We start from the raw sequence: 12,501 nt of genomic DNA, 5'->3' as shown, positions 1-12,501 counted from the left end.
GACATTTTAATTTTCAATTTGGCAGCTAATGGAAGGGAGGAAAATTAATCCATGGTGTGTGCAAATAGGAGGTGGAGGTGTTAGCACTTCTCTGGTGCTGGGTAGATCACACTTCAAGCCCAGAGTCCCCCTTTTCTTACCTTGTTTGAAGATCAAGCTCAATCAGAGGGAGTACAGCTGAGGGCAAGGAGGAGGGTTAATAGAAAAGAGGTGCTCACCTACAGGGAGGAATTGATGAAATTTGGATTATTTATCCTGTGAGGTGATGATTAAGAAGTGACCTGATTTAAGTGTTTAAACTAGCTGAAGGTGTATTTAAAGCTAAATTTGGAGAACTCTTTGAAGGCATTGGAAAGCCCAGCATTAGGGGAGATGGGTTTAAATGGAGAAGGCATGCAGATTTTGTAAGGGAAGCCCGAGGAGGTGTGATTTGGGGGAGGAAGGGAGCTTGAGAGGAAGTTTTCTCACAGTGGAGTGGCTAAGTCGAGCAGCATTAACTTTTTAATGTGAAACTGAGTGTCTAGCTGGAATTAACTTGTTTCAAGCTCTCTTCATCTTCCCTGGAGGTCAGGAAGAAATTTTTGCTTCTTTCCCTTGGGCTGAGGGGTCTTTCAGGGACAAGATCAGGGTGGCCTCAGGAGGGAGAGGGCAGATGCCTCCTGCTCCTGGTACAGGGTCCTGGTGGGCAGGAGCAGGGGGCCTTTCATTCAGCCCTTTCTGATGAGCCAGGACCCTTTGAACCTTGTTTTGGGAATAAGCCAGGACCCTTTGAACCTTGTTTTGGGGATGGTGCCCCCTTCACTGACATGCAAGCTGCCTCTGGGGTTCTGCCCGCAGACCGATCGCCCGGTTCCGAGGAGATGCAGGACCCGGTGCCCACGCACATGGCCTCGGAGGAGTCGAATTACATCCTGGAGACAGCAGCAGGTACCAGAAGTGAAGCAGCCAGGAGACTGGGGGCTCAGGGAGTTGCTATGTGTGTCAGAAATGAGTAAAAACCACTTAGGAGCTGAGGTGATGGGGTCAGGAGCTGCTTCCAGAGCCATGGCCTCAGTCTGACCAGGACAGACAAACTGGTGGCTTTTCCAGCACTCCTGTTCCTGCCCAGCCTCTCTGCAGCTCCTCTGCCTGGCTTCTGGCTGGGATTTCCCCTGGGAAAGCCCATGGCAAAGGGTGGGCAGACCTCTTGGATGGAGGTGATGGGTTTATTCTGCTCCTGGCATGCTGCTGCCAGCCTGGGCCTGCACTGGGGATGTGTGCTCAGAACTTAGTGAGGGGAGGGGGCAGCTGGGGGACTGCAAAGGACCCTGAGACCCCCTACTCATGTCTGGTCTGGTTTTGGTGACACTGGCCACCACTGATCCTCCTCTTCCCTGCAGGGACAGAGAAGAGCTCCAGCGAGGAGTCACGACACGAGGAAAAGCAGCTGGAGGGATCAGGTGAGTGTGTGGTGGATCCCAGGCATCACCTGATCATTACAAGTTCTTGGAAGGAAGGATGAATACAGGTGTATTTTGGGCTGAGTTTCCTGGGCTTCCTCCTTTATTAGCAAAGCACTCAGCCTCAGTAAAGCTCAGCATGGAAGGGTACTGTCCTGTCCTCTCCTCTCCTCTCCCTCTCTCCTCTCCTTCTATGCTCTTCCTCTCTCCTCTCCCTCTCCTCTCCCTCTCCTCTCCCTCTCCTCTCCCTCTCCTCTCCCTCTCCTCTCCCTCTCCTCTCCCTCTCCTCTCCCTCTCCTCTCCCTCTCCTCTCCCTCTCCTCTCCCTCTCCTCTCCCTCTCCCTCTCCTCTCTTGCCTGGATTTACTTTTTCATGCATTTTTTTTCCTCCTTGCTGCTAGCACAGCTCTGTGCAGCTGCATCACTTCCCTTCCTTGCTCAGGGAAGAGCTTGGAGGCAGCTGCTGGAGGACTGGCACCCATCTGGAAGGGGGGAAGAGCCCCAGCTGGCTCTGCCAGGGGTCAGGGGCTGCTCTCCTGCACTGCTTGCCCTGGAGGCAGCTGGTTTCTCAGAGCATTGCTCTCTTTTTCTTTTCTTTTTCTTTTGCAGATGGTATAGGGGACGTTTTAAGTCATTTGAGGAAACAAGTTGAGATTTTGTTCAACACAAGATACGGTGAGATTGTCATTAACACGTGTTCATCACACTGAGTGCTGGCCTCTGCTGTGGGGAGCTGCTAATTGCTCTGAAATGTCACCTAACACTTCCAAACCAGCAGCTGAGTAAAGGTGCAATCTAATTTGTTCATTTGCTGTCTGCTGGGCTTACAAATGCATCTGAAGTCTCCCTGGGCTTTGTTATTGCAGCTCTTCCCCTTGGTTTCCTCAATGCCTTTTTGCTGGCTGCAGCCCAGGAATTGCTGCTGTGGCCTTGGAAGGTCCAAAGTGGTTCCCACCATCACTTGTTTGAAACATCAGAGAGGGTTTTCCACCTGAGGGGGTTGTGGCATGGCCCAGGAAGGACTGGTAGGACCCTGGTGCTGGGGCTGGCACTCAGCATGCTCTGCTCCCCCTTTTCAGAAAGGTTCTTTAACCCAGCCCCCCCTGACATATCATGTTGCTCCTGCTTTGACCCAACATGGGGGTCCAGCAAGCTAAAGAGATTTGGTCCCCACACAGCCAAAGCCATAGGAATATCAGAGCCGGTCAAAGTTCCCTACTCCAAGTTCCTGATGTACCCTGAGGACCTGTTTGTTGTGGGTTTGCCAGAGGGCATCCTGCTGAGGCGCCCCAACTGCTTTGGGATTGCAAAGCTGAAGAAGATCTTGCAAGCAAGCAACAACATCCAGTTTGTCATTAAAAGGTAAGGCAGGTGGAGTGGGTGTCCTGTGGGGAAGGATGTTCCTGCTTGGAGCTCCTGCTTCTGGGCAGTGTCCTGGGGAACATCCATCACTTGGTCACCTTCTATAAATTTGCTTGATTAGAAGCAGCCAGGGATTGTTGCTGGGTTGGAGCCATCCCTGAGAGGCAGTGGTGCTGCTGTCATCTCTCCCTTGACATCTTTTTGGGGTTTTAACCTGCTTTTTGCAAAGGTTTTGTCACAGCAGTAGGGAGTACCCAAGGGTGGGTGAAGGAGCCTTTAACCTTCTGGGTGCTTGGGTGAGGGGCAAGGAGAGGAGCTGGGAGCCCCAGAGGGTTTTCCTATGGGAAGCATCTCCAGCTGAGCTGCAGATGTGCACATGGGATGCTGTGGGCATCAGGGAAGGTGCTGTCGTTGTGCTGGGGAGCAGAGGTTGTCACAGGGGGGTATGAGATGCCACCACCACCAATGTAACACAACAGAATTGCTCTGAAGGAGGGAATGGATCCAGCTGAGATGGATTTAAAATGTTTGTAGGTATTTTGGGGGGTTTCTCACCCAAGTGCTGACTTGGCTTCCTCCTGTAGAGGAGAGAGCTGACACAACCAACGGAGCAGGTGGCTGAAACACAAAACAAACATTGGGAGCATGGAGATTTTGTGGCATCAGACCAGCAGCTCCCAAGCCAACCCCCACACACTGTGGGTTGTCTTCTGTCCCACCCCAGACCTGTTTTTCTGTAGCTCAGCTTCAGCATGGCTTGTAGCAAGCCCTTCTACCACCTCACTGGTGGTAGATACCCAAGTGGCAATTTCTGGGGCTCTCTGTATGTTGAAAGGAGCCGTGCATGGCTTCTCCCAGCCCCAAGAGCTGTGTCCCCTCGAGGTGTGTAGCTGCTCAGCCATCACCAGCTTAACCCCAAGCTGGGAGCTGTCACCCCAGAAGAATCTGGCAGCCCCAAAATTCTTCCCACAGCTCCCCCGCTTCCTTGCAGGAGCTTTGAAACCGCTTTAGCCAGGCGTGAGGTGTGGCTGTAAGGAGCCTTGTCCAGGGGGTGCTGGAGCAGTGGGGTGTCCCTGGTTGGGATCCTCACTTGGGTGCCCTCTGCTTCTCCCTGTTCTCCAGGCCGGAGCTGCTGGCAGAGGGCATGAAGGAGCCGGTGTCGGACAGCCCGGCAGCCAAAGGTAGGGCTGCGAGACGCCCGGCAGCCGGGCCCTTGAGGACTAGGTAGGAGAGGAGTGAGAGCATTTTCCTACAGCTCATCTCTTGCCTTCCCTCCCCGCCTTGTTTTTTGGCACCTCCCTCCTGTGTGTCTCCCCTGGGTGGCACCGTGAATCCTAATTCCTCTGTGTCCCCTGTCCCAGCTGCCGGCGAGAGGGACTCGAGCGAGGCGCTGCTGGAGGACTCCATCAAGAGACAGGGCTTCCAAGGTGAGGGCTTGGAGGTAGCTCAGGAGGGTTTAGACAGAGCCCCTGGCCTGTCATGGGAATCATAGAATCTCTAGAATCTGATCTAGAACCATAGAATAGTCCAGGTTGGAAAGGAGCTCTGGGATCATCAAATCCAACCCTTGATCCACTCCCCCCGTGGTTCCCAGCCCATGGCACTCAGTGCCACATCCAGGCTCTTCTTAAAAACCTCCAGGGATGGAGAATCCACCACCTCCCTGGGCAGCCCATTCCAGTGGGATTACCTTCTCTGTAAAGAATTTCTTCCTAATATCCAACCTAAACCTCCCCTGGCAGAGCTTAAGCCCATGGCCTCTTGTCTGACTGATAGCAATAGGGATGATGTAGAGCAAACAGATGTGGGAAGAGCCAAACAGCTGTGGGCATCAGGGCTTTGGGGGGTTGACAGAGGAGCAAGGCAAGGATGGGTGGGAGGAGAGAGGGTGGGAAGGACAGAAAACCAGAAGACAACACACACAGCCAGAGCAGGCAGTCCCACAGGTCTGAAGAAGAGACTCAAACTGCTCTGGATGGTGCCCTAATTAACCAGCTTTGCTTATCTCACTGTCTGACCTTGTGAGATACATAATTAAGTCTTCCAAGCCTCAGATTTTGCCTTTTCTGGGACTTTTTCCACTCAAGCACCTCTCCTGTCCAGCACAGAGTCTCCACTGGAGGAAGGAGGGATGGTGAGAAGCTCCAGGGCTCAAGAACAAGTGCTGCCCTACTCAAGCACCCCTTCCCTTGGGCCACAGGGGGCTGTGCAGGTTTGCAGGGAGGGATGGAGGCTTTTCAAAGGCTTTGGCTTTTCAGAGAGGCTTTGGAGTGTGTTTTATTTTAATGTTGGTAATTATCACAACTGAATCTTCGATTTCATGCAGCTTTTATTCTTAGCAAACAGGCAGGGGAAGAAAAAAAAAACCATATTTCTGTTTAGATTATTTTTTAAGGACTTTGAATGGCCCACTCCAGAGATTAGCTAATTGCAAGATAAGGACTTTCCTATAATTAGAAAATGGCATTACTTAAAAGTCACAGAGTGCCTTTTAATTTGCCAGCAGAAGTCCATAATTGTTTCTTTATTTTACAGAGAATTATGATGCCAGGCTTTCCAGGATAGACATTGCTAACACGCTGCGGGAACAAGTCCAGGATCTCTTCAATAAGAAATATGGTGAGAAACCAGGGGGGAGTTGATTTGAAATCCCCCTTTATCCCCTCCCAAGTTTTGCACTCCCTATCCCTTCCTTCTCCTCTCAGTTCCTCCTTGCCAGGTGCTTTCTCTCACCTCCCCTTTCCCACCCAGTGTGGGGCCACCAAGAGAAGAATTTTATCTGGGAATACGTGCTTCTTGCTGCAAAGGAATCTCCTGTGCAGCACAGGGGAGGTTGTGGTGAGGACCATGCTGCAGCCCTTCCTGCTGCCAGCCCTCCCTGGCCATGATTTGTTGGGTTTTTTTATCTCCCCTCTCCATGAAGAACACCAATGGAAAATTCATTAGTATAGAGTTGTGGAGCAGTTGGAGGGCAGGGGGTGGAGGGAGGCTGGGAAGGGAATGAGGAGGGATGTAGTGGGATGAGTAGATGCTGCTCCTTCTGTCCCCAGGGCACCTCCTCAGGATCTGCAGGGCTGTCCCACAGCCTGTCTGCCTCAGCATCTGTTTTTTGTCAAGCAAGGCAGGGAAATGTAGTTAATCCCTGTTTTCTGGGTGGGTGTAAGACTTGTGCAGGTTCCCAGGTGGCTACAAGAGCAAGGGAATGTGTAGCCTCAGTCCTGCAGCCAGACCTTGGAGAGGAAACATGGCTATGGAGTTAACTCAAATGACTGAGGGACTTGGGTCTTTTTTGTCTGGAAAAGAATGAGGGGGGGATCTTATCAAAGCTTATTTATCAGTATTTAAGGGGTGGGTGTCAGGAGGATGGTGCTCAGTGACAGGACAAGAGGTAACAGGCACAGACTTGACCATAGGAAGCTCCATCTAAACATGAGGAGGAACTTCTTTGCTTCGAGGGTGGCAGAGCACTGAACAGCCTGACCAGAGAGGTGATGGAGTCTTTGTCTCTGGAGACACTGAAAACCCTTCTGGATGCCATCCTGCTCTGGGTGACCCTGCTCTGGCAGGGACTAGATGATCTCCAGAGCTCCCTCCCAATCCCTGACATTCTGTGACTCTGTGTGGTGCTGTGATGTCCTGAAGCAAAGAGCAGCTTTCCATCCCTGCTCCTGCACAGCACAGGGTGGTGCCTCTCCTCAGCCCCACCACTTCTGCTGCCTGTTTGCAGCTGCCTTGGGACCCCTAAAATCCCAGCATGGAGATGGTCTGAAAATGTTGGTGCTCAACTGTGCTGCCTTGAGGTGCCTGTTCCCACCCATACAATGTTCTGGAGGGCCAGCAATGGAATCTCCTGTGCTTAACCACCTGCTTCTCTCCCAGGTGAGGCTTTGGGGATTAAATACCCCGTGCAAGTGCCATACAAACGAATCAAGAGCAACCCAGGGTCGGTGATCATAGAGGGGCTGCCCCCTGGAATCCCTTTCAGGAAGCCTTGTACCTTTGGCTCCCAGAACCTGGAGAGGATATTGGCTGTGGCTGATAAAATCAAGTTCACCGTGACCAGGTACGTGGTGAGAGGCGTCCCAGGGGGATGGAGGGGACCCCTCATCAGGGCAGGGCTGTAAGTACTGGATGTGCCTCCATCCCCCAAGTCTACAATGAAGTCAGCAGGTAACAATGAGACAGAAAGGAGGAGACCAAAAAATAGAGATTCCTGCTCTGTCCTCATGTCTGCTGGCTGAGGAGATGGTGGGGAAGGCACCAGCAGGAGAAAATGTGGCATTCAGTGTGGTGGTTGTGTGGGCAGAGAAATCTCAGCCCCTTTTCTAGGAGACAGGAGAAACATTGCTGGGTTCATTGCTGGTGCAAGGGCAGTGTTGAAGCTCCCACAGTGCTCAGAGAGGGGCCAGGCACCAGGGAGCCCCTTGGGTTTCTCAGCCAAAGGGGATGGATGCATGCGGGGAGGGGAAAGGCAGCTGTAGGGTGAGACAGGGAAAAATCAAGTTTCAGGAGTGATTCCATCCCCTTCTCCTTGGATGGTGCTCCTTGTCTTCCTTCCAACACAGCCCATGGTGCCCTGAGCAGGGAGTGTGTCCCTGGGGACTGCAGGGACCCCATCCCCATGGAACTCCTGCACAAGTTGTGGCACAGCATGTGAGGGACAGGCTGGTCCCTAACCCTCCCTGGGCCACAGGAGCAGGCTCAGGCCAGACATGTCAGCTTCCCAATGGCACTTAATTTTAAATCTCCTTTTTTTCCCCTTATTTTTTACAGGCCTTTTCAAGGACTCATCCCCAAACCTGGTAAGAGATGATGCCTTTTTGCCTAAGCAATGCATGGACCAGATGTTTGGTGCTGGTCAGGGAGCTGTAAACTGTGGATGGTGCACAGTAATTTTATCAGCTGGAGGATTTGCCCCTGACCTCCCTTTCCTGGGCTTCCCACTTGGGTTTTGTTGCTTGGTGCATTAACTGAAGCTCCCCTGACTGAGAGACCTGGCCTTAACACCATCCCCAGTGCTGCTTGGTGTTGCTTTGGTGGGGTTTTTTGGTGTTTTTCAAGAGCTAATCTTGGTCAGGGATCTGCATTCTGTTCTTAAGAAAGCCCTCACTTCCTTAAGTGCTTCCTTAAAATAAAATCAGGGAGCTGTGGGGCTCAGGGGTGAGGGAGGGTCATGGGAAGGGAGTGATTAAACACATGGATCTGCATGGGGCTACAGCAGGGTGGCAGTGAAAAGGTGTGGATACAACCAGGGAGAATGTGGGAGAGGGAAGGATGGGGTGCTTGGGTTGTGCTCCAAACCCAGACACAGAAATCAGCATCCCAGAGCCATGCTGTTCCCTGAACATCACTCTGGTAGCTCTGCCTCTCACTTCTAGGCTGCCCAGAAAAGAGCTGCTCTTAGGTAAAAACCTGCCTGGGTTTTAAATGGTTGCAATTACAACTGCTGGAAAAGCACAGATGGGCACAAGAAATGTTGTCATTTTATTGATGGCTTCCTGTTCCCTGGCCCAGCTTCCATGGGGGTGGCACAGTTTAGGGAAGACAAATATGACAGAGAGGAAAACATTTGTTTGCCCTTATTGGGACCAGCAAAAACGATGTTAGACACCCAAGAGGGCTCTAGCAAAAGGCAAGAGGACTGAGAAATTCAATCTCCAGACTATGGTCCAAGTGCCAACCCCCTGCAACCCCACGTGTGGCCCTGCCGAGTCCATGGGGAGATCTGAGACCTCTGTGGACCTCGGCCTCAGAGTTCTCATCTCTATTCTAAGCAGCCAGGAGCCAGCTCACAGCAGCTGGGCTTCAACCCAGCCTTTGGTGAAGTGCAAGTTTTGCAGACCTTTGGTTTTCCATGGGATTAGGTGTCTGCAATGCTGGATGTGATGCCAAGGATGCATCCGCTGCTCCAGCCGCATCTTGTCTTCCCCTTCCTCCACCCTAATCGCTGTAATTACGTTAAGAGACACTGATCTGACACAAATGACACCATTAACAAAGGAGCACATCAGAAGGCAAATGCTTCACCCTGCCAGCTGGCTTGGAAATGCAGCCTGATAGATAGAGATGTAGAGGAAAATTGATTTTCTTTTCGATGCACAACATTTTTTTTCTCCTCCTTTTCCAGCTGAACGCTCCCACCACGAGCTGGCCTGTGCTAGCACAAACCCAAAGGCATCTTTTATTCTGGGTATTATGGGACCTGAGCAGGCTCAGGAGGAGGTTATAGCATCCCTGCCAGGCTCAGGGCTTTCCTTCTTATTTAAAACACAAGGTTTTAAACAAAAGCAGTTTCAGGTGAGGGGGTTTTCTTACTTGACATCTCCATTTGTTACAGACTGTGTCAGATATCTCTTAAATCTTCAGAGACAATTCCAGGATTTAGAATTATTTTCCAGCAGTCAAACTAACCCTGGAATGTCTCCTGGAGAAAAAAAGCTATTTTTATTTTACCCCCCAAAATCCCTGATGACAGAGATTAACCTCTTGTCTGTTCTCCACCCCATTACACACGAGTTTATGGAGGCAACACAGTGGTACATTTGCTGCCTTGGCTTGTGTAGCTTTCCACCTGCCTTAACAAAATTAATGATTTCCAACTAGATCATTGAAAAATTAAATTTAAGAGTGTTCTTTTTACCTGAGTCTTGTGTAGTAAAGTCCTGCTGTGTAAAAGGAAGAGCAGCAGCAGAAGGGCGTGCTTGGCATCAAAAGAAAATCAATTAAAATCACTTTTATTTTGCAGAGGAGCATTAAAATGAAAGCAATAGTTACTCCCAAGCAGGGTGGCATTGCAAAGGTATCTAAAAGCTGGAAAGGCCAGGAGGTGGCTGCATATACAGGGAGTTTCTGTTCTCTGTGGATCTTTTTGGCCTAAAGTGAGACATTTTAGGGCAAAATGGAAATTTCACAATTTTTTTTTTTTTTAATAATAATAATAAAAAATCCCTTTGGGTTTATTTTAGTTACCCCAAATGTAATTTGCTTTAAACAAGCTGTGCACCTCCTGCACTACAAAGAGCAGATAAGTGCAGGGTGGCAGAGGAATGGCCTCCTTCTCTTTCTCTTTTGGGGACACCCATTTTTTAAAGTGTGACAGAAACAGATAAAAGGGTCTCAGTATAATCTGAGCACCAAGCATGCTTTTCCTCCAGCTTATTTGTCATTTCTCTCTCTCTCTTGATGGTATCTCCCCCCTAATGGATTGCAGGGGGGGTGATGCTGCCAGTGCATCCCTGTGTGCCTGCAGGGATGCTGTTTGCAGGAGGTGGTGGGTTTTTTTGGGGGAATAAGGCTTGGATTTGGGGAAAATAAAGCCAGTGGTTCTGCTCAGTGCCCAGAAAAGGTCAGTGGCTGCAGCCACCTGCTGCAGTGAGGATTTGCAGCCACTGCTGGAGGTGAGATGAGGGCCCTGAAGTCACCCTTGGGAGTCCCCAAGAGCTTTCACCCAACCCTCCTGTCATCAAGAGATTTTCCTTTTGATTTCCAGTTTTTTTCCTCCCAACCTCTGCTCTCTGCTCTACAAGAAGACCTTTAGAAACCCTTCTCCAAGCAGAATCATCTCTCAGCATTAAAACAGAAGTGGGAGTGCAGGGGTGAAGCTCCAGCACTATGAACTCAGCACTTATCCTTTCTTTTTTTTCTTTTCCTGAGGCACAGAGATACAAAACAGGCTTCATTTGAGCACTTGGAAAAAGAAAATAAATCAAGCAGAAGTCATCTAGCACACACACAAAAATCTTTCTGTATGTTAATTTTTATCTGCTTTGATTGAAAATGTACATCAGCTCCAGCTGTCCTATTCCCCAAACTCCCTACCACCCTGATAGATTATTTCCCATACTCCAATTAATAAAGTAGGGCAGGCAGTGTTCTTTAATTAAAAAAAAAACCCACACATCCAGGCATCCTTTAAGTATTTTTTTTTTTACTCATAAAAGCACAATCCTCTGCAAGACTTTGATGAGCTGAGCCTTCTGTTGGCAAGTCTTTGGAAAAAAAAAAAAAGAGGAAAAAAAACGGAAAAAAAAGAAAGGAAGAAAAAAAAAAGGAAAAAAAAAAAAGGAAAAAGGAAAAAAAAAAAAAAGGAAGAAAAAAAAGGAAAAAAAAGGAAGAAAAAAAAAAGAGGGAAGTGCTTGATGGGGTGGTAATGGGAGTGGAGGCATCTTACTCGACCACCAGGTTGCTTTCTGAGGTCCATGCTCCCTCTTCCTTCACCCCCCAGCCCTGATGTGTAATCCCTGCAGGAGCAAGCAAATGATTTCAAATGATTTTTTCCTTCTGATCCACCCTGCTGTTACCTGGGGGGAATTTTTTTTTTAGTGTTCAGCTGGTTTCTTGTCTGAAGGTGGACATCAGACAGGTAGCATGCATGGCTGAGGAGCCTCAAAGCCTGATTTTTAAGCACCTCCCTGAGACCAATCCCCTTTTTCTTTGCCTGGTTTTTGTTCCCTTTTCCCTCTGTGTGTGGCATCCTCATGCCAATGGGAAGGCACCTGAGCCACCCCAGCCCTTGTGTTTGCTTTGCTCTTTCCTTCCTCCTGCTCCCTGCTGCTCTTATCCTGCTGTGTTCCTTAGAGACCCCAAAACCTGCTTCTTTTCAGGGTGCTCATCAGGATGGGTGCTGCTGCATCCTGGCTGTGCTCAGGCACTTCAGGATGTGCTGCCTTCAGCCTGCTGGGATGCTTCCCCTGCTGAAGGCTGAGCAGCACATGTGGGTTACCAGGACAAGAGGTGTTAATTATCTTTCTTAATCAGCTGGATTTCATAACGGCACCTTGAAATCTTCTCCTGAAACACTGACAATGCCTTTGAGTTGTAACCCACCAAATGAAATGCTGTGCTGCCCTTCCAGGGCCATTTCTGATCCCTGTTGGACAGATGCTGCTGGGGGCTCCACTTCCTTGCTGCCTGCCTGTTTTCCTGCCCAAGTTCCTGCTTCCCAGGAACTATTCCAGGACCTTGCCTTCACTCCTGCCTTGCCATGATCCATCTGCATCTCTGCTCCTGTGCCCCATCTTTGCCTGAACACTTTGCTGCCCTCAGGGTGTCACCCAGGCAGGGTGTCTGTCACCCAGCCCCTTGAAGTTTGTCTGTTCCTTTGGTGCCACTGAGTTGGAAATTGAAATCTGTTGAGGTTGGTGGTGTCTGCTCAGCAGATCTGGATGCACAGCCCTGCTCTCTCCCCACCCCTTCTGCTTTGTCAGTGCCTCTGTGCTGAAATTCGGCAGCGAGAGCCTCCCTGGTGCTGTGACCACAGCCACAGTGTCCCCCCCACCAGTTCTCCCCATGGCTGCTGGCCTTGGTGTGATGAGCTGCTTCATTCCTCCCTTTGCTCATCATGCAAATCCTGGCCCTCACCCCTCACTGCTGCTTTTCCCCAGGAAATTAATTTCTTTTTGATACCGCTCATCACTTTGGAGTTGGTGGCGAGCACCAGCCTGTCCTTAGGGATCCCTTTTCCTCCTGCTTTCCTCCGTTGTTGCAGAACTGACACCAGTTTCCCTGTTCCCTTTTCATCTGCTTTAACCTCAGATGGTGTTTTTTTTTCTCCAGCACAGCCCCACAGCACAACTGCTGCTGCTCCAGCCCCTGCCCTAAGTGCTGCAATTCGGCCACATGTCCCTGGGCTCGCGTGGACCTTGAGCCACTCAGGAGTGTGACACAGCTCGAGGGATGCTCATGGGCTCAAGCACCCCCCA

General features: G+C 50.3%; 1 protein-coding gene across 1 annotated transcript in view; it reads left to right on the top strand.

Moving 5' to 3' along the window:
• The window catches only part of GTF2IRD1 (GTF2I repeat domain containing 1), a 65,518-nt gene that overhangs the window by 44,453 nt on the left and 8,564 nt on the right, over window positions 1–12,501 (top strand). Inside the window, exons 14-22 of the mRNA XM_030462395.1 lie at window positions 838–927; window positions 1,380–1,439; window positions 2,048–2,113; window positions 2,617–2,800; window positions 3,923–3,981; window positions 4,162–4,227; window positions 5,336–5,419; window positions 6,680–6,863; window positions 7,574–7,602. Coding sequence (XP_030318255.1) covers window positions 838–927; window positions 1,380–1,439; window positions 2,048–2,113; window positions 2,617–2,800; window positions 3,923–3,981; window positions 4,162–4,227; window positions 5,336–5,419; window positions 6,680–6,863; window positions 7,574–7,602 — 822 coding nt within the window. The remainder of the gene's footprint in view (window positions 1–837; window positions 928–1,379; window positions 1,440–2,047; window positions 2,114–2,616; window positions 2,801–3,922; window positions 3,982–4,161; window positions 4,228–5,335; window positions 5,420–6,679; window positions 6,864–7,573; window positions 7,603–12,501) is intronic.

Source organism: Calypte anna, chromosome 19 (assembly GCF_003957555.1).
Source record: "Calypte anna isolate BGI_N300 chromosome 19, bCalAnn1_v1.p, whole genome shotgun sequence".
In the NCBI taxonomy this organism is placed as follows: domain Eukaryota; kingdom Metazoa; phylum Chordata; class Aves; order Apodiformes; family Trochilidae; genus Calypte; species Calypte anna.
This window is presented reverse-complemented; position numbering and strand designations above follow the sequence as displayed.